At 42.1% G+C, this 22500-nt stretch overlaps 1 protein-coding gene across 1 annotated transcript in view; it reads left to right on the forward strand.

The window, feature by feature from the left end:
- Nucleotides 1–22500, forward strand: part of itfg1 (integrin alpha FG-GAP repeat containing 1) — a 210236-nt gene that overhangs the window by 156204 nt on the left and 31532 nt on the right. Inside the window, exons 13-14 of the mRNA XM_080729991.1 lie at nt 1586–1629; nt 4365–4443. Coding sequence (XP_080586117.1) covers nt 1586–1629; nt 4365–4443 — 123 coding nt within the window. The remainder of the gene's footprint in view (nt 1–1585; nt 1630–4364; nt 4444–22500) is intronic.

A 22500-nucleotide genomic window follows, 5' to 3' on the forward strand; every position in this document is an offset into this window, starting at 1 on the left:
GTATGAAAGATTTAATAGATTCATAGACTTGTTTGACAGCACTGTCATCAGTGTTGTGTAAATTCATGTTTGTGTTTGTTTACATTTCTATGAATATGTTGGATTCATGTTAATGCACACAGAGGCGTCCTTGACACGAAAACGTTTGAGAACTACATATTCAGAAGGCATTTGTCGAATCAACGTCAGGTCTTATGCTGCATTCACACTGAGAGAAACCAAGCTAATGTTTGGCTTGGTAATTCAATGTAATCTCTATGCAAACCAGCTTTTAAAATGTCCAAGCTTTTTTTTTTGAGCATGGACATTTTAAAAGCTGGTTTTCATTGAGATTACATTGAATTACCAAGCCGCTTCTCTCAGTGTGAAATGTGAATGCAGCATTAAGTGTCATTCCCACTGGGCACAATAAGGGTAACTATAGTTAAAACTAACTATATATACGATAATTATTGTTAACGATAATTATGCCGGCGTTCACATCAATTATGCCTGTGTTATCGTTGTGATGTGGATTTTTAAAATGATATCTTTGAGATGATAATTATCTTCCACATTACAACACACTTGTATACAATAGGCCTATGTAGTGTAGTTTCGTCTCTCTCAGCTAAGCGGTCCTTGGTCTGAAAATCACTGAAGACCCCTATTCTATAGACGGCCTCACACGGAATCTGAATAATGATCTCATACTGTAAGATACTCACTTTCCATCTGTGTCTCTGCCCATACAACCGGAGAGAACAGTCTACAGCTGTGTCTTAATCGTGTCCCGTTGTCTGATTGTGTTTGTGTGTTTTGTTTGTTTGGCCGCTGATGTGCAGTGCAGTGAGTTCAGATTGGAGCAGAGCTAATTAACGAGGTATCAGGGCCAAATGAATGGCAACCTTTACACCCAGCAGCCTATTAGCATGCTAATAAAGTACAGCGCTAATGACTGATCAGCAATTCACTGGATATTGTCTGCGCTCAGCGTGTGCACGTTAAGATTGTGTGTAAGATGAGCATACACCTCGTGCACGCACACACACACACACACACACACACACACACACACACACACACACACACACACACACACACACACACACACACAAGTTTGTATTACTATACCTGTCAGGACATGAATATTTTAGAACGGCATGAAAATAGCTCAAAATGGCACGCGTGTGCACACACACACACTAGCTTATTAGTAATCCCATTTATTGTCTGTGTTCCATCGTTTCTACCAATTTGTTTATCTTTGCGTTTCTGGAAGCCCCTGGAGATGGTAGTTAGTATTGTGGAAGAAGAGAAATATGTTGTGAGTGGTGAGAAGCCTCATGAATAGTCAAATGAGAAGCATTTGTTTGTGTTGGTGCAGCCAGCCTCCGGAACTAATACAGTCATTGTTAAGGAAGGCTTTATTAGTGTGAAATGACTCTGACCTGCATGTGGGCTTTCACACTGGTTTCACTGAAAAGAATGGAACAGTGACACAATGATCAATATTAACTCTCCTCTCCTCTCCTCTCCTCCTCTCCTCTCCTCTCCTCCTCCTCTTCCTCTTCTTCTTCTTCTTCTTCTTCTTCCTCTTCCTCAGTGCTCAGTGGGTTGTGTTCCAACGACTGCCCAGAACAAGTCAAGGTAAGAACTCTTTCAATGTGTTACTCAGTGTATGTATCACGCTGTGATGTTCCCCACACAAAGATGCAGCCCTCAAGGGTAGGTGCGCGTGCGTGTGTATTCTTACTCGCATTCTCTCTCAGCCCTTAAGTAGGTCATGTGGGCTACAATTTACATTTACAATTTAGGCATTTAGCCGACACTCTTATCCAGAGTGACTAATAAGCAAGATAAACACATACATCAAATGCAGAGAGACAGTGTTAAACCAAGAACCTAGCATCAGTCAATAATCATCAGTAATAATCTGTACATTGAAACATTTAAAAATAACATTTAAATCACATTTTTAACATTGTGGTAAAAGAAAACAAGCCTAAGTAACAAAAGCATGAGAACAAATGACCGTATGTCAGCATGGTGCTGCAGAGGTCAGTCCTCAGATTACGGCATAGGAAATTAGGGAGTGAGTCTGCAGTTATGGTGTTCAAGGCTCACTCACACACTGCACACTTATAGGGCTCCCAAAAAGATTTGTCGACGTTCAGAATGTTAGCACACACACTATTTATACTTATTTGTTCTCTATAATCTAGACTACACAGTAGCTCTCTGTTTTGGAGTGACACACAGCAAAGGTTGTCGGGATTGGGAGGCTGTATTGCAGCCTAGGTGCCCTGACCAGCATCCAGGCTGTGTCTTTTTCTCTGTACTTGTGAATGAATGTCTCAATTAATTCCTGTTTTATGAGAATGGAAGCTATATATGGACATTAGTAGGATGCCTTAATCCATGGACCAGCCCTTGAGAGATTGATAGCTACAGTACAGTACATCTCTGGTTCACTCCTGAGGAGCCACTCTATAATAAATAATACATGTTTGAGTGTCCCGTCAAGAACTGTCACAAATTAGATGGCCATGTTATCATTCAAAAGACCGGAGCCTTGTGTAACTACTGTACAGTCAATTTACATTATCAACAGAACTCACTGTGCATCTGACATGTGCCTTGTCAGTTTTGTTTACATGAGTCAATGTCTTCCATTTTCTAGTTACTGGGATTGACCGTTCATTTAGATTAGTGCTGAATCAAATAATTGGATAAGATGTCCCTTTTACTCCGCATGATAAAGAGCTTTTCTGACATGGCAAATGCAACGCAGCAGTTTGATCAGAATTTAATACTCCTGGGTTATTTTACCAAATGCATCAGTAAAGCGAGTGAGTCCAGGGTGAACTTGAAAAGCTAAAACGCAAGCCGTCCAAACACGCCACTAACATCAGCCCTACCCAACCATGATAGTATACTGTAGTTACAGTTGTAAATGAAACGTATAAACAAGCATAGAGTTGTGATGTTACAGTAAAGATCTGTGCAAGAGTAAAATAGTGCAGATACTAAGCCCTAATACCTCAACAGTGGCATGCAAAATGAGCTTGTAGATTGCTATTATTTAAGGTAGACACCCCCCCCTCCCCACACAGACACAAATGTTAAAAAAAAATCTACAAGCTCACAATGTATCAACGCTCACGACACCATCCTATATGACAAAGTGTAAACGCTACGCTACGCTATGAATACAGGTGTTCCTTAGCCCATCAGTGTACCAATTGCAGGCTCAAATTAGAAAAAAAAAACCTGAATGGCTATGCTAATGTGCACCTGCTTTTTGGAGGCGGGAGAATCGACTCAGAAATCTGACTCTGGTGTTAGTAAATTCGCTGGAATCCTTTAATCAACCTCACTTATCATTATCTCCTCTTCGTTTATTTCTGCCATCCTCCCTTTAGAAAGGAGAGAGGTGCACTTTTATGATGGCACAGGCTGTGTTGCAAATGGTCGCTGTCGGGTGGAAACCACATGTCCAAAACTACTACTTTTTTTAAGCTCAAAACAAGTCATGATGCGACTTGTTTTGAGCTTGTAGATCAACAATTTGTTATGCTTTTGCATGACACTGAACGAAAATTCTTTCATTTACGAAGAAAAAAAATACATAAGTAAAATATGGAGATAAGAGGTCTGCTTAAATGGTCGGACTGTCTATTTTGATAAATGCCATGCAGCTTTCTAGTCATAATGCATCTAAAATGAGCAGCTAAAAGGCTTAGTAAATCTGAGCCCGAGTGCTTTCTTGTTGGGAAATTGGGAGTGTTCAGTTCGGTCCCATTTTGGAAAATGCACAGCAGCAGCAGTCTGAGAGCACAGCAGACTGTACAGCTGAACACATGTCATTCAGTGGTGGAAAAACTACTCAAATGTTTTATCAATACAACAATGTATGAATACTCTGATACAAGTAAAAGTCTGGAATTCAACATTTACTAAAAGTGCAAATGTATTGGTGTCAAAATGTACTTAAAGTACACAAAGTAGAAAGTATTCACTATGCAGAATGTCACCTTTCACAACTTTCACAACCAACGTTTAAAATGTATAAAAGTCGCATTGTGAGCTTGTAGGTCGGCTATTTTCAAATGGCCGATATGTCTACATTTAGGCCTGAAGTGATTTGTAATTAAAATCAAAATCTACAAAGTAACTAATAACTAAATTTGTCATATAATAGTAGTGGAGTAAAAGTACTCTCTGAGATGGAGTGGCGTAGAAGTAAACGTATTGGAAATACTCAAGTATTACGAATACCTCAAAATCTATTGGGAAAAGCACTCCGCAGCTGGTTTTGAAATCCTCAATGTGTCAAAACCATCAGGTTTTTTAGTAACCACTTTCTAATGTATGTTTCACAGCCGTTTGGTGTGAACCAGCCTGGTCCATATGTCAGTTACACCACAGTGGACTCCAACGGTTACCTGAAGAATTGCTCAGGTGAGGAACCACACGCACGCACGCGCGCACACACACACACACACACACACACACACACACACACACACACACACACACACACACACACACACACACACACACACACACACATGTTAACGGTTTATAATTTGCATAAAGGACATAAATATTACAGGTACAGGTTACATTCACAGTATCAAGGCATTTGCACTCAATGAAACAACAAGAATGTCACTCAGTACTCCGTGGGCACAAGCAGTAGCGTCTCTGCCATATATGGCGGCCACCAAGCATAGTAAAGTGCCATTCCCAATGGGCACAATAACTATAAAGATAACTATAACTAACTATATCTTCCACCATAGAAATGTTCTTTTATAGTTGGGGTGAACCCTGCCAGAACAGCTTAGAAGTTAGAACGATTTTTTTATAGTTATAGTTATAGTGGTCAGTATGAATGGCCCTTATGACAACACAACACTTAGCCAGCTTTTTTGCTTCGCCTCTGGACATCACAAGCTGTCGCACCCTCCACTCAAACACACACGCATGCACACGCATGCACGCGCGCGCGCACACACACACACACACACACACACACACACACATACACACTCTCTCTCTCTCTCTGTGTGTTTTTCTCCTGCTATATCTCGCCAGGCTTTTTTAACCTTTGAACTTTAACCTTCTCCACCTCGTTTGCATTAATTGGTGTAATTAATGCTGTGGAACAAAACATGAAACTCTCTTGGGCTTCTTTTAAACACATAATTGTCTCCCTATGGGAGACCGCTTCGAAAGCCATTTTGAACTCACTGCTGGCTTTTGAGATGTGCTGTGAGAGGAGGTTCATGTGAGCTGGAGTTTAAGGGAAATATATAGAGGTTAGAAATTAGGTGCATCAACATACTGTACAGTAGCAGCAAGTTGGCTATATATGCTGTAGCCTACATGACATTAGATGCAAGAAGAATATCAGCATGTTGTACACAAGATTATGGTGCGAAGAGTCCTTATAAACCAGTGGTTCCCAAACTTTTTAGCCTGTGACCCAAGAGAAATGAGACATTTGCCCCAGACCCAAATTAGTGAAAATAGCAGATCTACAAGCTCACAACACATCGCTTTGAGCTTGTAGATCGTCTATTTTTCTTTGATTTCTTCATGAAAGAATAATCGAATTTAATTCATGAAAAAAAAAAAAAATTGGGAACAATCTGTCTACAACCCACAAATGGTCCTGGCCCACTGTTTGAGAAACAGTGTTATAAACAATGTTATTCCCTCCTCATGTCCCACTAGCTGGGAGGGAATTCGTAAATATTGGGCACTTGGTGACAAGTTTTTGATTTTTGGTATGGTGTTAGGTATGGGTATAAGGTTTTCAAAAACCATCGCAAACAAATTGGGCTCGCCCCCTAGTGGTCTGTTTGCAATGAATCAAATATTCGATACATCAGTATATGGTTCAAACCCCAAATAATTGATGAAAGAGATTTTCCAATGGATTCTGTTACTATTGGGTATGATAAAAAACATACTAAAAATTCAGGAAAAAATATCTACCGGAAAGGCACCATTTTCAAGATGGCGTCCACGATGGCTGCCGGGAGCTGAAAATGCCTATAAACTGGGTCTTAATGTGTAAAAATTCATAATAAATCTGCACTTGGTGAAGAGTTTTAGATTTTTGGTATGGTGTTAGGTATGGGTTTAAGGTTTTCAAAAACCATCACACCTGTCTATTTGTCTTGTCTCCCACTTCCATCTATCTCTGTCTGTCTCACGCTCCCTCTGTGACTTGGTAAAGAACAGAGGTGTGTGTGTGCGTGTGCTCTCCTGTCTGGCTTGCCGAAGAACAGAGGGGCTGTGCTGTTTTATTCTAGCTATGTAACAAACAAGAGAGGAAGGAATGGATTAGTAAGAGTTGCAGATGGAGAGATACAGTAGGGGGATTCTTCAATAACAGATTCACTACAAAAAGAGAGGCAGAACAACTGGTGCGTGCGTGCGTGCGTGCGTGCGTGCGTGCGTGCGTGCGTGCGTGCGTGTGTGTGTGTGTGTGTGTGTGTGTGTGTGTGTGCGTGCACGCATTTGCACTGCCTGATTATGTTGTATTTGTGCAGCCTTCATATTGATTGCTAACTTTTTCCTTCCATCCATCAAACTCTTAAATGAACGGTTCACTTCAGTTAAATGAGACTACAAACACTTATTTGTGGGTTTTTGTTTTAACTTTGTGTTTCATGACAACAAATGAGATATTGAAATTCAGGGAGACACAGCAGAGACGCCACTGATTGGTCCAGGTCCTCACCGTGCTTGCTAGGTTTGGCCATTTCAAAATAGTCGACCTACAAGCTCACAATGCGCCGCATTGCGAGGGGTCCGCTCATTGTTCCGCCGGTCCGTTGTTCCGAGTAGCGTCGGCAGGTTAGTTACTCGTCACGGTTAATGAGGTTAGGTTTAGGGTTAGGGTTAGGGTTAGTTTTAGTGTCGGCATACTGGCCCGTCGGCATATTGATGCGGACCCGCATTGCGACACATTGTGAGCTTGTAGATCTGCTATTTTCAAAAGATTTTCATACATTTGAAAACTTGTGAAATGGGACATTCTGCATAATGACTTAATGAGTACTTTCTACTTTGGTACTTTTGGTAATTGACCATACTGTACTCTGGACCTAAGTTGACTCTGTACTTGGACCGCTTTTTTCAGTCTAATCCCCCAATATTGCCATAATACCGCTAATCGCAAGAAATGTGCATATCATCCCACCCCTGCCATACGTCAAGACGTAGACGTAAAAGTGTTAGTGTACAGAGACAGAGATACTCCTCTCAAATGTTCACTCACTGTGCAACAAAATGATCTCACTGCTTCTTCTCTCACGGATGAATAAAAACTTTCCTCAGTTGTTTAGTTTGACAGATCATCGGTGACTCCTCTCTCTCACCCCCAGACATCTCCTCTTACAAAACCTTTCAAGACCTTGTGCCGCTTGACCAGTTTCTTCCCCACAGACCGACCTACTGTCTTTCACTGACCCCTGGGGATTTCACCAATTTCCCCTCTCCTGTCACCTTGCTGAGAAGCATGTGTTCGTTTTAAAATGTCTGTTCTTTTTTTGGGGGGTCTTTTTGGGTCTTTTTTTAAAGTCCATAAGCCTTAGAGACTATTTCACTTCTTGCACCCAAAGGATCAAAGCCCAGTGCTCTCACTAATGGGTCTAAAAATGAATAAGAATGGAAAATGTAACATTATTATTAGTGACATTTTGGCCTGAGGGTAGCATTAGAGGAAAGTCACTCAAGTGGTTAGGGCTTGTCCAGTGGGGAACATGAATGTGCTCAGCAAGTTTCATGGCAAGCCATCCATTAGATTGTTTTGATACTACTTTGGGACCAAATGTGTTGAGACGGACCGCCACAGAACCCACGCAGCAAGGGATGTGGGCGGGGGCGGGGTGGAGGGTGGCCCACTAGTTGTTGTAGCAACACACTCGCCTGCACGTGCATGCACGGACATGAATGTGCGTACCGGTGAGAGTGCGTATCGATCAAAAACAACCATTCACACCGTCTTACAAAAGCTGCCGAGTGTCAACAGCGCAAATTAGCAGGGGGTTGACCCTGGCTGGCAGCATCTCAATGATCCATTGTGTGACCTGAATTACTGTAGTGTAGGCCAGAGCTGGGATACCCGACCGAAAACCTGCAGGGCCCGTCGGTACCCGAGGGTACGGGCTCGGGTCGGACGCATTTTTATAATAAATTGTCGGACGTCGATTCGGGTCGGACATATTTTGGATATAGCCTCTGCCTTCCTTCCTATGACATGCATCATGCACTCTTTCTCTGATGATCCACGCAGCGTGCAACTCCTGTGTGTGTGTGTGTGGCACAGTGCACTGTGTGTGTGATTGCTCGCGCTAATGCTGCAGCCGGAGACATAACGCATGGAGAATAGTCCCACGCTGAGGTAAACGTGCTGACGCTGTTGTGGTTTCATTGAATGTGGCGTGCCGCTGAATGGAGCTCCCTGCTTGTGTTCCCACTACTTTACCTTGCAATGGATGTTTATTTTTCGGCGCTGTTGTGTGCAGTCGCAGTGCACTGTGCCAGCCTTGTCCGTCCGTCCGTTCAACACACATCACATCATCCAAGTAAATCCTGGCTTATACTTCTTCATCACGGCGTGTTCCGTGACAAAATGTGGCTGATCTACAAGCTCACAACGCCTCGCATCCGCGGCGCGTTGTGAGCTTGTAGATCTGCTATTTTCCAGGCGCAGAAACTTGCAGTCAGACATCCAGCGCGGCGCACGTTATTATTTGTATTATTTAATAATCTAACATAGCCTACTATTTAAACACTTTCACAAGCCACAGTGTGGCTATTTAAACACTTTCACAAGCCACAGTGTGGCTTAAATATTCACATTAACTAGTTCAGTGCCAAACGACTTTCAGATCAACTATCTCACTATGGACTTCCCTGCCAAACGACTTAAATCGAAAAAAAAAAAAATATATATTTTTTTTTCTTTTTTTTTTTTGGACCCCATTAACTCATATGCTGCCATTTAACAATACCTTCGTACTCTTTAACTGCCATTCGTCTCCATAGACTTCCATGTAATTCATAGTGCACGGATCATGCACACCCATGCCTAGATAATGCACCACGTGTGTCCACATTGCTCACAGCTTTCAAACAAAAAAATCCGAATGGAAATCCGTTCAGGCATTCATGAGATAGCAGCCATTATGTTTTACACTGTTGTGAGCTTGGAGGTCTGCTACCTGAGTTGTATGGGGGTTGTATGGGGGTTAAACAAGCAATTTCGCGATCGCTATCATGCCTACTAACGTTTTTGGGGTCCAAAAAAAATTAAAAAAAAAAAAAAAAAAAAAAAAAAAACCCTTTTTTTTTTTTTTTTTTTTTTAATTCACGGGATTCACGGGCGTGGCAGGGTGGGACAACGGGATTTTTAAGGGATTCACGTTTTTGGCAGTTAATGAGTTAACTCAGTCGGTGCCATATTTAAAGTGGAATGACCTCTTATATTGCCGGTTCGCCAACAAAGGGTTAAAAAAATAGTGTGCACGCTGGTGCACACATTCGTGCACAGATCATGCACTATGCATGTGCATGCTTTTCACAGCTTTCAAACAAAAAAATCCGCTTGGAAATCCGTTCAGGCATTCAGGAGAAAGGAGCCCTTATGTTTTCTTCAAATGTAAACAAACATGGCTGCCATGTTTGAAAGATGGGGTTGGTGTGGGGGTTAAACATGCAATTTCGCGATCGCGATCATGCCTAGTACACTGTTGGAGGTCCAAATTTTTTTTTTCAAAACATTTTTTTTCAATTTTTTTTTTTTTTTTTTTTTTTTTTTTTAAAAAGACGTTCAGAAGACGTCTGGCAGGGAGGTCCATAGTGAAAAAGACGTTTTAAAGACGTTTTTATTATAGAAACATATTTTTTGGCAGGGTATGAGTTAAATCTAGTAAACATGATTTCAATAGCGATTTTGTATGTTCCACCCTATGGCTCCACCCCCCATACAACCCCATCTTTCATACAGGGCAGCCATCTTTGCTTACATAACATGTAAAACATAATGGCTATTTTCTCAAGAATGCCTGAACGGATTTCCAATCTGATTTTTTTGTTTGAAAGCTGTGAACAGCCTGCACAAACATGGTGCATGATCTGTGCATGGGCGTGCATGATCTGTGCACTATAAATTACATGGAAGTCTATGGAGATTTATGGCAATATGAGCCAAAAAGCCCATATTTAATTGGCAGGGAGCGAGTTTTAAGGGTAACAAGCAGGCACGCTGCATGCCCTGCACATTAGAACAAGTTTGCTAGTGAGTGTAAATCAGTGGCTTCCTCAAAGAAAAAGAAAGGAGGGGAAAAAGCGTTGGAAACATAAGGTTCGGGCCTCGGCGCGGGTCGGACGCATTTTAATGATTAATGCTCGGATGTCGATTCGGGTCGGACAAAAAACTGTTGGACACGGGTTCGGAACGGACAGAAAAAATGGGCCCGATCCCAGCTCTAGTGTAGGCTACTTTTTAGGAGGCTGCCCCCTCACTCTAGTCTGGAATGCACTCCCCAAACGCATCAGAGACACTCCTCCCTACCTCTAAAACCGCCCTGAAAACCCTCCTGTTCACAATTGCCTTTCCCAGTTGACTTTGTATCAGCCCCCCCCCCCCACACACACACACACACACACTTGTAAAGCAACATTGGCCACTCAGAAAAGCGATATATACTCAATAGCACAAGTTTACTATGAAAACCGGCACATCTTGTCCGTGTATCTCTGTCTGTAGGTCATGCCTGACACTATGGTTCCCCTGACACATCACTGTGACATCACAGGTGATATCACAGCTAGGTGACATCACCGATGTAAAGGTTCATATATGGGTATTCCCCATAATCCCTTTTATGCCCATATATGAAGATCCCTGATGTCATCGATATACAACACTGGCCAGATGGCCAAGACATGGCCCATAATCTGTGTGGCAGGTTCAGATTGGGATCTCCATGTATGGGCATAAAAGGGATTGTGTGTTGTGATGTCATGGGAACCACGTCTCTAAAATAATCCCTTTTATGCCCATATATGGAGATCCCTGATGTCATCAATATTAAGCCCATATCTAACAGGACATCATATGGGAATGAATATCTGTGTGGCTGGTTCAGACAGAGATCTCCATGTATGGGCATTAGGGTGGATCTTAAATTACCTTTTTTTGATTTTCTTGAGTCTCACCCCCCAATTATGTTCCAATGTACAAAAAAATGCTTTGGTTAAAATTTGGTTGAATTTCAAGCATATTTAGAGGTGGCTCAATCAAGTCAAAGATTGTACATTTTATTGGTCAAAATCGAATTTTTTTAATGTGTTATACATTACACATTATTCCTATACTAAGCACAGAAATTATATTTTTTAAGCTTACAAATCTAAACACAAATCTGATTACATGTTTGTCATATGTCAAACCAGAATTAATGTATTGTAGGAAATAGCAAAGCAAAGAATTACATTTTCATTTAACGTGCACAATGACATGTCTTTATTGCACACTCTTCAATCATACTCACAACACACAACAAGCACACAGCCCCACTTCCTTGATTACCCCAAAAAACCCCGAAAGTCACTGCAGTATAGTAATTCAGTAGTTACTGATCAATTAAAGTTTGTTTACGGCTATCGGGATACTTGTGCCGATGGTTCTGCACAATTTGCAGCAAGTATTGGAGTTGGGACTCATCTTTAGTAATGAGACCACAATATTCTTGTATTAGGGCAACCCCACGCTCTGCACAACATTCATCGCCTTCACTACAGCCAGAGCTTCTTGGTAGTCCTCCCTGGGCTCCCACTCATCGGGCTCAACGTCAAGGAAGTCACCTGGGAGATCCATCATTTTAAAAAAGCACTTCAATGCTCTTCCTTGCAATTGTTCCAAGGTCAACAGTAATTATCTTCATATGCCCCTGTTCATGATCTTCATTTCCATCTTTCATGGCTCTCACCATCAGCCTCTTCGTTTGCGCGCTCACTTGACTGTCAAACAATGCAAGTCCGACGATCTCTGGAGCCAAATACCATAAGTGATTGGAAAACTTTTGAGAAGCAGCTTTAGACACCTCAGCATTTATTGATGAATATTCCAGCAACGATTTTAACAGCTGCCAAGTCATTTAGTGGAGCGCTGACAGCAACAGGTGCCATCATCCATGCCTATGATGCCTTCACATAATTGCAAACTGCAAAAATGCACAAATCCATGCATGCTTTTTCTTCCCTGAAGGTCAGTTTGAATTGGCCATGAAACATCCAGATCTTCATACAATAAATAACCTTTGCCATCCAACGGGCATGATGGGTAGCTCCTGGAGCTCTGAACCGGATACCTCGAGCAGCGAGGTATCCGGTTCATCAATAAATGCTGAGGTGTCTAAAGCTGCTTCTCAAAGGTTTTCCAATCACTTATGGTGAACTGGGGCATATGAAGAGAATTACTGTTGACCTTGGAACAATTGCAAGGAAGAACATTGAAGATTTTTTCCAAGGTGCTTTGAGTGGGAGCCCAGGGAGGACTACCAAGAAGCTCTGGCTGTAGTGAAGGCGATGAATGTTGTCAATGATCATGCTGAGCGTGGGGTTGCCCTAATACAAGAATATTGTGGTCTCATTACTAAAGATGAGTCCCAACTCCAATACTTGCTGCAAATTGTGCAGGACTATCGGCACAAGTATCCCGATAGCCGTAAACAAACTTTAATTGATCTGTACTGTAACTACTGAATTACTATACTGCAGTGACTTTCAGGGGTTTTGGGGGTAAACAAGGAAGTGGGGCTGTGTGCTTGTTGTGTGTTGAAGAGTATGATTGAAGAGTGTGCAATAAAGACATGTCATTGTGCACGTTAAATGAAAAATTGCAAATTGTCATTCTTTGCTTTGCTATTTCCTACAATACATTAATTCTGGTTTGACATATGACAAACATGTAATCAGATTTGTGTTTAGATTTGTAAGCTTAAAACATATAATTTCTGTGCTTAGTATAAGAATAATGTGTAATGTATAACTTAAATGTGCCTGCAGTGCAATTCGATTTTGACCAATAAAATGTACAATCTTTGACTTGATTGAGCTACCTCTAAATATGCTTGAAATTCAACCAAATTTTAACCAAGGCATTTTTTTGTACATTGGAACATAATTGGGGGGTGAGACTCAAGAAAATCAAAAAAAGGTAATTTAAGATCCACCCTAATGGGCATAAAAGGGATGTACCATATACAGTACATGGATTTCCATATATGGGTACCAGGGGTCTCCATATATGGTTAACTGGTCCGATATACATCACTGGCCAGATGGCCAAGAATTGGCTGTTCGCGGGCGCGAACAGCTAAATTGCAGCAGTGTTCCAACTGATATGGGCATATATGGAGATCTGTATCTGTCAGTCCTTTCACACTGCCAGAGAAACATAAGCATATATGCTAATGGAGAAACATAAGCATATACAGTGTATAGTATATGCTTATGTGAGAAATATGTTTGCGTCAGCAAAATAAGCAAACTTTCTTTTTGGGAGGATTGCTCCCCCAAAAATCATGTTTTGGCATGAAACGGTTGCATTTGTGGCACGCCCTGCTTCTGGGAATTCGTTGAGCATACAACCCTTGACATGTGATTCGAATTTAGTCTTGACTGGATGTTTTGTTTGTGATTTGTGGCCTTTTCTGATAAATAGGCCCCTCCCACTAACTTTGGAAGCATATTACAGGTGAACAATATGGACTATGAAAATTGTCGCTTGAATATGTTTATTGCATTGGGCCAGAGAACATGTGTACCGATTTTGGTGAGATTTGGAGGAAATATGTCGAAAAGGAGCAAAAAGTGTGTTTTGAAGAAAATTTAAAATGGCGGAAAATCTATCCTGATGCAAATGGGTGTGGCCTATGTGGGGACATGTGTCATGACCCAAGGAATCCTGGGGAAAATACATTTTGATTTTCCGACCTATGGTTAAAGAGTTATAGGGCAAAATGTGAAGTGGGCTGTTATAGCACCACCATGAGGCTGACCGTAATTATTATGAATCTCCCCTCTAAGTTATACATGACATTTACTTTATTACTATTCAAACCCCTCAGGTACAGGAAAGCTTGCTCTGTGTTGGCTTGGTGTGTTAAAATAAGGTATGATGTTAATGCGCAAGAGCGACAGGTAAATGCCACTAATGTAGATTTTGAAGTGAACCACACCGCCAGAGTTCTATATCTATGTATCTATGTGTCTGTCTATCTATGTATGTATCTATCTAGCTACTGGGCAAAATGTGTAGGAACAGTGTCCAAAAATGTGTTAGAAAAAATTTGAGGGTTCCTGATATGAACAGAACCACTGTTCCATGGTGTATTCCTAGCAGCATGTAAAACAAAAGCACCTGATGGAGTTACAGTTGACTCATTTATTTCCTATGCAATCAATCAATCAATCAATCAATCTCTCTGGAAGAAGTTGCACGTGACTTCTGCAGCAGCACTGAGGCGCTCCAACGACCACTCTGACAAGCTAAATGATAGGTGCAGTAAATGTATTTGTCTGCATACAGCCCAATGAGCCCATAATATTAACATCGTAACAGTGCCCGTCATTTCAGCTGATATGGTAGCCCAAATTACCTGAAAACTGCTAATCAAGAAAATGTGTGACAGCTGTTTCAAAAGCTGTAGGATCAAAACGAATTTATTTTATTACATAAATTTAACTTAAACATGTTGACAACAGTCCTTATTAATCATAAAAACAAATTCAGTATCACACATTGCTTTTTCTTAGTTTCCTAGGCCAATTACCAAAAAGCGGACCAAATTACCTGACTTCTTTTCAGATTCTAATGAGCTAATGTTAACCCTCACCCTCACTTCAACTGTTCTCTGTCTCACAGTTGAGAGCTCAACTGGGGCCCCCTGATGGCCATGTTGGTTAAAAAATAAAATAATAATAATAATCTCATGAGGCCCCCAGGCTGTGAGGGGGCCCCAGGCGGCTGCCTATTTTGCCTGTATGGGCTGCACGGCCCTGCTTCACCCTATACTTTGCGCTTCCAAAAAGTGTCCCAATTTACCTGACTTCACCCTATTGTTTTACAGCGTAGCCTACTTTGCGCTTCATTGCAGAGCTGCTGCTGTACAGTCTCAGTCTTCATTTGGATCAACAGATTTACAATCTTTTCTTTCTTGCACAAACATGTGATTTATAGGGGAGCTTTAGCAACACAGAGGATATGCAGCTCGTTTTATGTTGACAGCACGGCACTCACAGCAGGCAGCGGCTTGAAAAAAAAAGAGAGAGAGAAAAAAAAACTTTCACTCTCTTGCTTGGACAGAACGGGAGACAAACACACATCAGCTGATCTTCACGCAGATAACATCTCGATGTGCGTCTTGCGCGAGGCGTTGTGAGCTTGCAGATCTGCTCTCCAGAATTACGTCAGAAGTTGAACTCTCTCTCTGAAATACGATTCTCTCTCTCGCGCTCTTTCTCTCTCTCTCTCTCTCTCTCTATTCGGTAACACTTCCCAACGTTAGGTATCAAGTAAAAGTACAAAAGTATCGCTACCAACATACCATGCTTGTTAACGGACTACACAAACACACACGCGTGTCTGGTCAAACATCGCATGCATAATCTACTCTTTATGGAGGGAAGCAATGTTTTGTTGAGAACATGGAGAACTGACACACACGCGCGGCTTAAATAAGTCATTTTTCTGCTGTAAGCTGCATTTTTAAGGTTGTCATTGCAGAAAGGGTAAAGTTGAAGGTTTAAAACACGCTATTCCTATCATATTCCAATGGCAGTGTGTGTCCCTGTGTAGTGTTTGGTGTGAAGCAGAACAGCGTGATGGTGCTCTCTCGAACTGCCCCCTCCCCCTTGCTCCATCTCTGCTAGCAGGCAGTTGGGAGTGCGTTGTGTTTACGCCCATTTGTGACGTAAATCGCGTCGCCGGTCAACTTTGGATCACTCCGTCAGGAGTGGCTGCTATGCGTAAGGCGAATTTTGTTAAATTGAAATAAATGCCGTTCAAAGAGTGGCATGTTTAAAATGTGGACAGTTGTAAATGTTCACGTTTGTTCGACGTGGTGGCTATGTTTGTGAGAGGTGTTTGTGAGAATATGTAGCTAAACATTCTGGTTTAGGTTTGCGACCAATTGGTCCAGTATAGATGCTTGATATATACAAGTACACCCCCTTGGACCTGATAATTCTATGTCGCAGGGACTAATCTGACCCTTGGTGCTGAGTGTGGGTTGTGTGTGGGTTAATAATTAATAGGCATACATATTTAAGAGGATATTTCAATCATCGAGCGTGTGCGTGTGGCATACTGAAGCATCCCACTACATCCCTGCATGCAGCACGGACCTGGCTTATACTAAGGGCTCTACCTGGCATATACAGTAGGTGCTTTGTGCACAGATAGATAGGTGTTTATACGTGCTGTTTGCATAGATATGTGTTTATATAGGTCCTGTGTGAACAGATAGCTGTTATGATGCATCACTTTGTGAATCACAGTTGCATTTATGTGCGACGTGCCAGGAATCCAGACGATTCTCGCATGTATTCATTCAACTCTCGCATGTATTCATTCAACTGTGATGCTGTTTCCTGGCTTTTCATAGTTTGAGTTTGTGGCAACCATAGGTAAAATGCAAGATAATGTCTGTCTGGCCTCGCTCCATCCTTCTGTTCCCTTTTCTATGTCTCTTTCTCTAACCCCTTCTCTCTCTCCCCCCACCCGGCCCCCTCTCACTCTTGCTCAAAGGCTCTCTGTCTGTCTGTCTGTCTATCCTTGATCTCACTCTATCATTTCCTTTCTCTCACTCTCTCGCTCAATATATCTCTCAGTTTTTCTCCTTTATCTGTATCTCCTGCTTGTCTCTACCCTCTCTCTCTGCCTACCCTCTCTCTCTCTCTCTCTCTCTCTCTCTCTCTCTCTCTCTCTCTCTCTCTCTCTCTCTCTCTCTCTCTCTGTCAGCAGCCTTCATGGGACACAAAGCAAAGCAGCATCATTCCATCATTGGAAAAACAAATATGTCAGACGTTGCAGAACCTCCAGACCTCCACAAGTCTCACTGGAGCTTCTGTTGGCAGTGTTCTGGGGCAGGACAAAGCAAGAAATAAACAAGTTTGAGGCTATTGTTGTAAAATCTATGTGGACAGATGGACGGACAGACTGTTATGATGCTTATAGGTGCTTTGTGCGCAAATAGCTGTTATGATGCGTCACTTTGTGAATCACAGTTGCACTTATGTGTGACATTCACATACCTTCATTCCTATCTAAGCCAGCTGGACAGACGCATCATTGTGAGCTTGTAGATTGGCATCTCTATTCGTTGTGAGCTTGTACATCTGCTATTTCTGCTATCTGGAAACCATTATGACAATTATGCAATGTAATTGTGATTTTCTCAATAATCTAGATGACAGTAGGTGAATATGTAATATTAATCGTGACCAGATCTACTCCTGTGTACCACATGAGGCATGTAGGATACGGTGTATAAACATGAAGATGAAGGGAGAAGATCATTTTTAAACCCGAAGATATTTGACAGCAGATTGTGCAACTCCGTTTTAAAGATGTACTGTATGTAAATGAATACTCTTTTATCAAGTTTGTTCATTGACAGTACAGGTAGTACAGTCTATTCTCTATAACACAAAAAGCCCTGGGGGGTTTGTTTCTATTGTGGTCCACTGTAGTCACCTCATTTCATCAGTGAGACATACAATACATGTTAGTAGAAAAGTCTGTAAAACTAAATGATTAATTATGGCCTATTTTGGCCATTGTACGTTATATATTTTGATTATTGGTATGCATATATACGTTTGTTGTCATATACCCCCTGTGGAAGGTTTTATTTACAATTTACAAAGCCTAATAGCCAAACTTGTTCCAATGTGTGATGGTGACAACCCTACACAGGAGTGAAGGCACTGAAAGAAGCAGACTGCATCTCATTCTCCCAATAGACAGCAGTAAATAAGCTAAAGGCAACAAAAATGTTCTCCGATATCTTCAGGTTTCAAAATCTATCTTCTCTGTGCTCGGGTGGAGCAGGGTAAAGTAGCTGCCCACCACAGCAGAGTCTTAGGGGTTCAAATCCACAGTGGTCCATGGTGCATTCAACTTTGTCGAGCGTCTATACAAACACAATTGGCCCGTGTCCGGGGGAGGGACGCCAGGCGGGAAGGGTGATATTTGTCGTTGCGTGTGAGCCTATAGGCCGGGCCGGAGCCTATCAGCAGGGAGTGTTGGGCGGAAGGAGTAGGACGTATGCTGTACGTCCTCCCGGTAGGGGCTCCTTGCTGGCAGGTGAGCCAGTAGGATACGACAGCCGTGACAACATACAGAAATAAGTTGAGGGGAGGAAATAATTGCCGCAACGATTAAATTGGAGAGAAAAGGGGGTGAAAGAAAAATCTTCTACTCCCTTCATCTTCGTCTTAATGCAACGATTATATTTTGCAACCTGTTCTTCTTCTGACATCAGTCGGATGTCACTGAAACAGTTACAAAATCATTGACATTGCCCCTTTTTTCCCCCTTGGATTGCAGTTTCACCACTTCCAACCCCAATTTTGAGATTCTGAATTGAAACCAATAGGATTCTGAAGTCTCGCGAGACAAGGTTTAGAATGTGACCGAACCTTTTCACAGCAGATCTCAACAATAACATTACCATGGAGTAACTTCTGCATGTTAGCTCATCGGTGTGAACGTGTGATTATAAACAGCAGATAAGTACCGAAAAAAGGGATTTAGGTGTGATGTAAATGAAAGGAATTGTCTATGATCCAAGGCTGCCGTTGTGAACAATATAAGGTTGCCGCAGCTCAGCCAAAATGGACAATAATGTTGTTGTTTTTTTTTTATTAAAAAAACACCTGGACCTCTTTTTTGAAGGCTAACTAACAGGAACATTAGGTAAGAAAGCAATTTACAGCAGAATTCTCCTTTAAAATTGATTAAATTGATTCGTTTGTATAACTGTTGCACCCCTGCTATAGATAAACCTTTGCGTAGCAGAGGGCCAAAGAACAAGTGATTGAGAATTCATTTCGGCTTCTGAATTTAGTTAGCTTGTATCTTGCATATTTTGCTCTGTAAAAAAAGAAAGAAAGTCTGGGGCTTGGGCAAATCCTTTAAAATGTTCAAATGCAACACATTGGGACACATTAGTGTGCACGTCGTCAAACGCTGGCAATGTGCTGAAGTCATTAGTCTAATTGGCCAGCGTGCAGAGCGCTGCACATTGATTTAGACCCCATTATGTTTCTCCCATCAACTCCTTCCCTCTCCTCCTCTCGCTTTTGTGCCTCTGCCTCCTTCTCTCTGAGGCTGTCGTCTCCCGGCATGTAATCCTTCCATCATGAGAAACACACACACACACACACACACACACACACACACACACACACACACACACACACACACACACACACACACACAGCCCGACCAGGTGCTAAGCAGGGTGTCTAGCCCGCCAGCGGAAAACAGACACACATTTTAACACAATTCAAACGAGACAAATGACACTTTTAAAAATAGATCAGCCTTTGTGTGCGTTAATCTGGCGGTGACTGACAAGGCGTGGGCTGAGAGAGATCTTTGATCAGCTCTAGCTGCCAAACCACTCGAAGAGGTTCACTGCCGAGGCATAGGGTGACCAGATGTCCCGCTTTGTACGGGATTGTCCCACATTTCCGTGACTTTTCAACGCGTCCCCTCAAATTGAGACGCTGTCCTCCTTTATATAACTGGCAGGCTCCAGTGTTCAAATGCACCTTTTAAAATCTGGCTTCCGTCAAATGGCTGTGTGGAGAATGGTGCTCTAATTACCCTCTTTTAAAGAGAGAAATAAAGCTGGTGCAGGTGTTGAGAGGTGTGCTTGATTGCTGCTGCAGCTCTTATGTTTACAGAGGAGAAAAGGGAAAATTGGTGCCAGTGTATGACCACTCATTTCAATGGGAGTTTCCTGATGGATGCTTTTCCAGGCCAGTTCTGTAAGAAACCTGTGATTCACCTCCTTAATGGATGCTGTCCGGGCATGATCGTCATCGAAAAAGGACAATTACATGCCAGAGCCACAGCTAGTGGGTGGTGAGCTAAAGAGGCTTCCGTTAACAAAAACGAAAAAAAAAGAAAATGACCCGATGAAGATCCATAAATGGATCGAAACGTTGTCAGCCAAATGAAGATGTTTGTACCTACTTTGGTCCGCAGAACCTTCTGCTGAAGGATCAGTTATAGAAGAGGTGGAATATCCAGTCAGTCATTGTTGCTATTGTGCTATGTCCAGTGTTGGGCAGTAACGAATTACTAATAATATATTACTGTAATATTATTACTTTTTCCAGTAACGAGTAGTGTAAGGTATTACTCTAAAAAAAATGGTAATATATAACGCTTTACTCCGCAAAATAAAAGCCTCGCTACTCCGTTACTAGCCATTTTAGCCGATTGCCGAAAAAGAACAGATCTACAAGACATCAACATACATCTACAGAGATGCGATGTAGCTTGTAGATCAGTCATTTGCGCAGTGCGCACAGTTATGACGTGGCTTATGTCATGAGACCAGTCCAGTGTCAGCGCTGCGCTGCCTGTCACAGTCACAGAGAGAGCATAGCGTGCGACGCACTTAAATGAATGGGACATTTACAATCTACAAGCACTCCTCTCGGCCGCGGAGGGGTCCGTCGCGCGGGGGTCCGCCCGACTCCGCCGCGGAGGGGTCCGTGAGCTCAGCGGGACCACCGTGGACCACTGCGGACTGAGTTGCTGCTGTTAGCCAGTTAGCGTAGCCTCTAGCCTTACATTAAGACGCTTTCTGCAGAGACTTTCGCATTGTGACATTGGGGCGAATGTCACAATGCGAAAGTCTCGGCAGAATGCGTCTTAACACCTTCTAAGCCTGGCCGCACTCCCTCGGACTTCCTACTGGGTCCCCTCAGCCAATCGTCTATTCCCGTACTTCGCCGTAATTTATGAAATTAATCATAATTTTTTGAAAAATACAGTCGCAGGTCGTGCTCTGTCTCTTTAAGAGACGTTGTGCAATCAGATCACGTCAGAAACGTGATGACGTCATCGGCTGGCTCTGCCACTGGCTCCACGAGCGGCCATTACGTTCCCCTTCACTGTGTGTGCTGCAGCCTGGTTTAGCCCATCCCCTCAAGAGTTTCGACCAGACGACAGGCGAAATCAAGGCTTCGGAATGAGTGGAATACATGGAATTAGATCGATGTGCGTGCGACGAGGACGTAATGTACTTTCGAACGCTGTTTTTTCTCGCGGATTACCCCATCTCGCTCCATGCAAATGAACGGCAGAAATACAGCCAGCAGCAGCTTCTAAGTAAGTGGCCGCCCAAACACGTAGTGTGTGCACGTCCTGCTGGCTTGCACTGAACGACCCGCGCGCGTTGTTTATCATTTGGTGTGTTTGTTTTTTTAAATATGTTTATAAATAAAACGCTGATTGCACGGCAGTACCGGGGTTCAGGGGGTTCTGCCGCGGCTTAGAAGGTGTTTTAATGTAAGGCTACGTAGCCTCCACTGTCTGAGCCCAATAAGCCTCATGTCTGTTGTAAAATGTAAAACTACTCACCGAAATAGACGGTTTTAGGGAGTTGAAAGCCTACTTTCCTTAGTGGGAACACCCAGAGCCCCTGCACCTCACGTCTAAAATAGCCTAAACTTTTTAGGCAGAAAAGAAAATATGTAGCCTGTTATTTAAGAATAATATAGGCAGGGGTCTTCAACAGAGCTGAGAGTTTTAAATGTAATAAAAAATAAGCAATGTTTTGTTGGGTTATATATTATGTCTTAATTATTAATTGATTCGCTTGTAGGCCTATACCAAAATCCATTAAAAAAGTTTCTAACTGTTCCCAGGTCAAATATTGATGTGTGATTAAAATGTGATTAATTGAGATTAATTAATTACAAAGCCTGCAATTATAATTTCTTTAATCGCATCCCAGAGACTCTTATTGTTCCAATAAATTGGATTCCGTTCTAAAAGGAGCTGTCTAAACAGATTTTGCAGTAAAAAAAAAAAAAAAAAAAGTAATATAACTTAATATATTACATATTACTCTTGATTCCAAGTAATAAGTAATATAATATTATTACTTTTTCCAAGGAGTAATAAGTAATAAGTAACGATTACTCTCCTAAGTAATATTGCCCAACACTGGCTATGTCTAACCCTGTGCACCTTTATGTATATATTTTACACTGCCCATATTGATATCTGACCTGTTGTTCTACACTGCCCATATTGATATCTGACCTGTTGTTCTATCTCTGTCAACCTTTCTTGAAAGGGCAATGACTGAGCATTTAGTGGTCAAGCAGTGTGAGAGGGTAGTGAGAATGATGACCTTATACGGGCCTCCATAAACCAGGAAGTGAATACATTTCACT

The sequence above is a fragment of the Nannobrachium achirus genome (genome assembly GCF_963921795.1).
Source record: "Nannobrachium achirus genome assembly, chromosome: 7".
NCBI lineage: Eukaryota > Metazoa > Chordata > Actinopteri > Myctophiformes > Myctophidae > Nannobrachium > Nannobrachium achirus.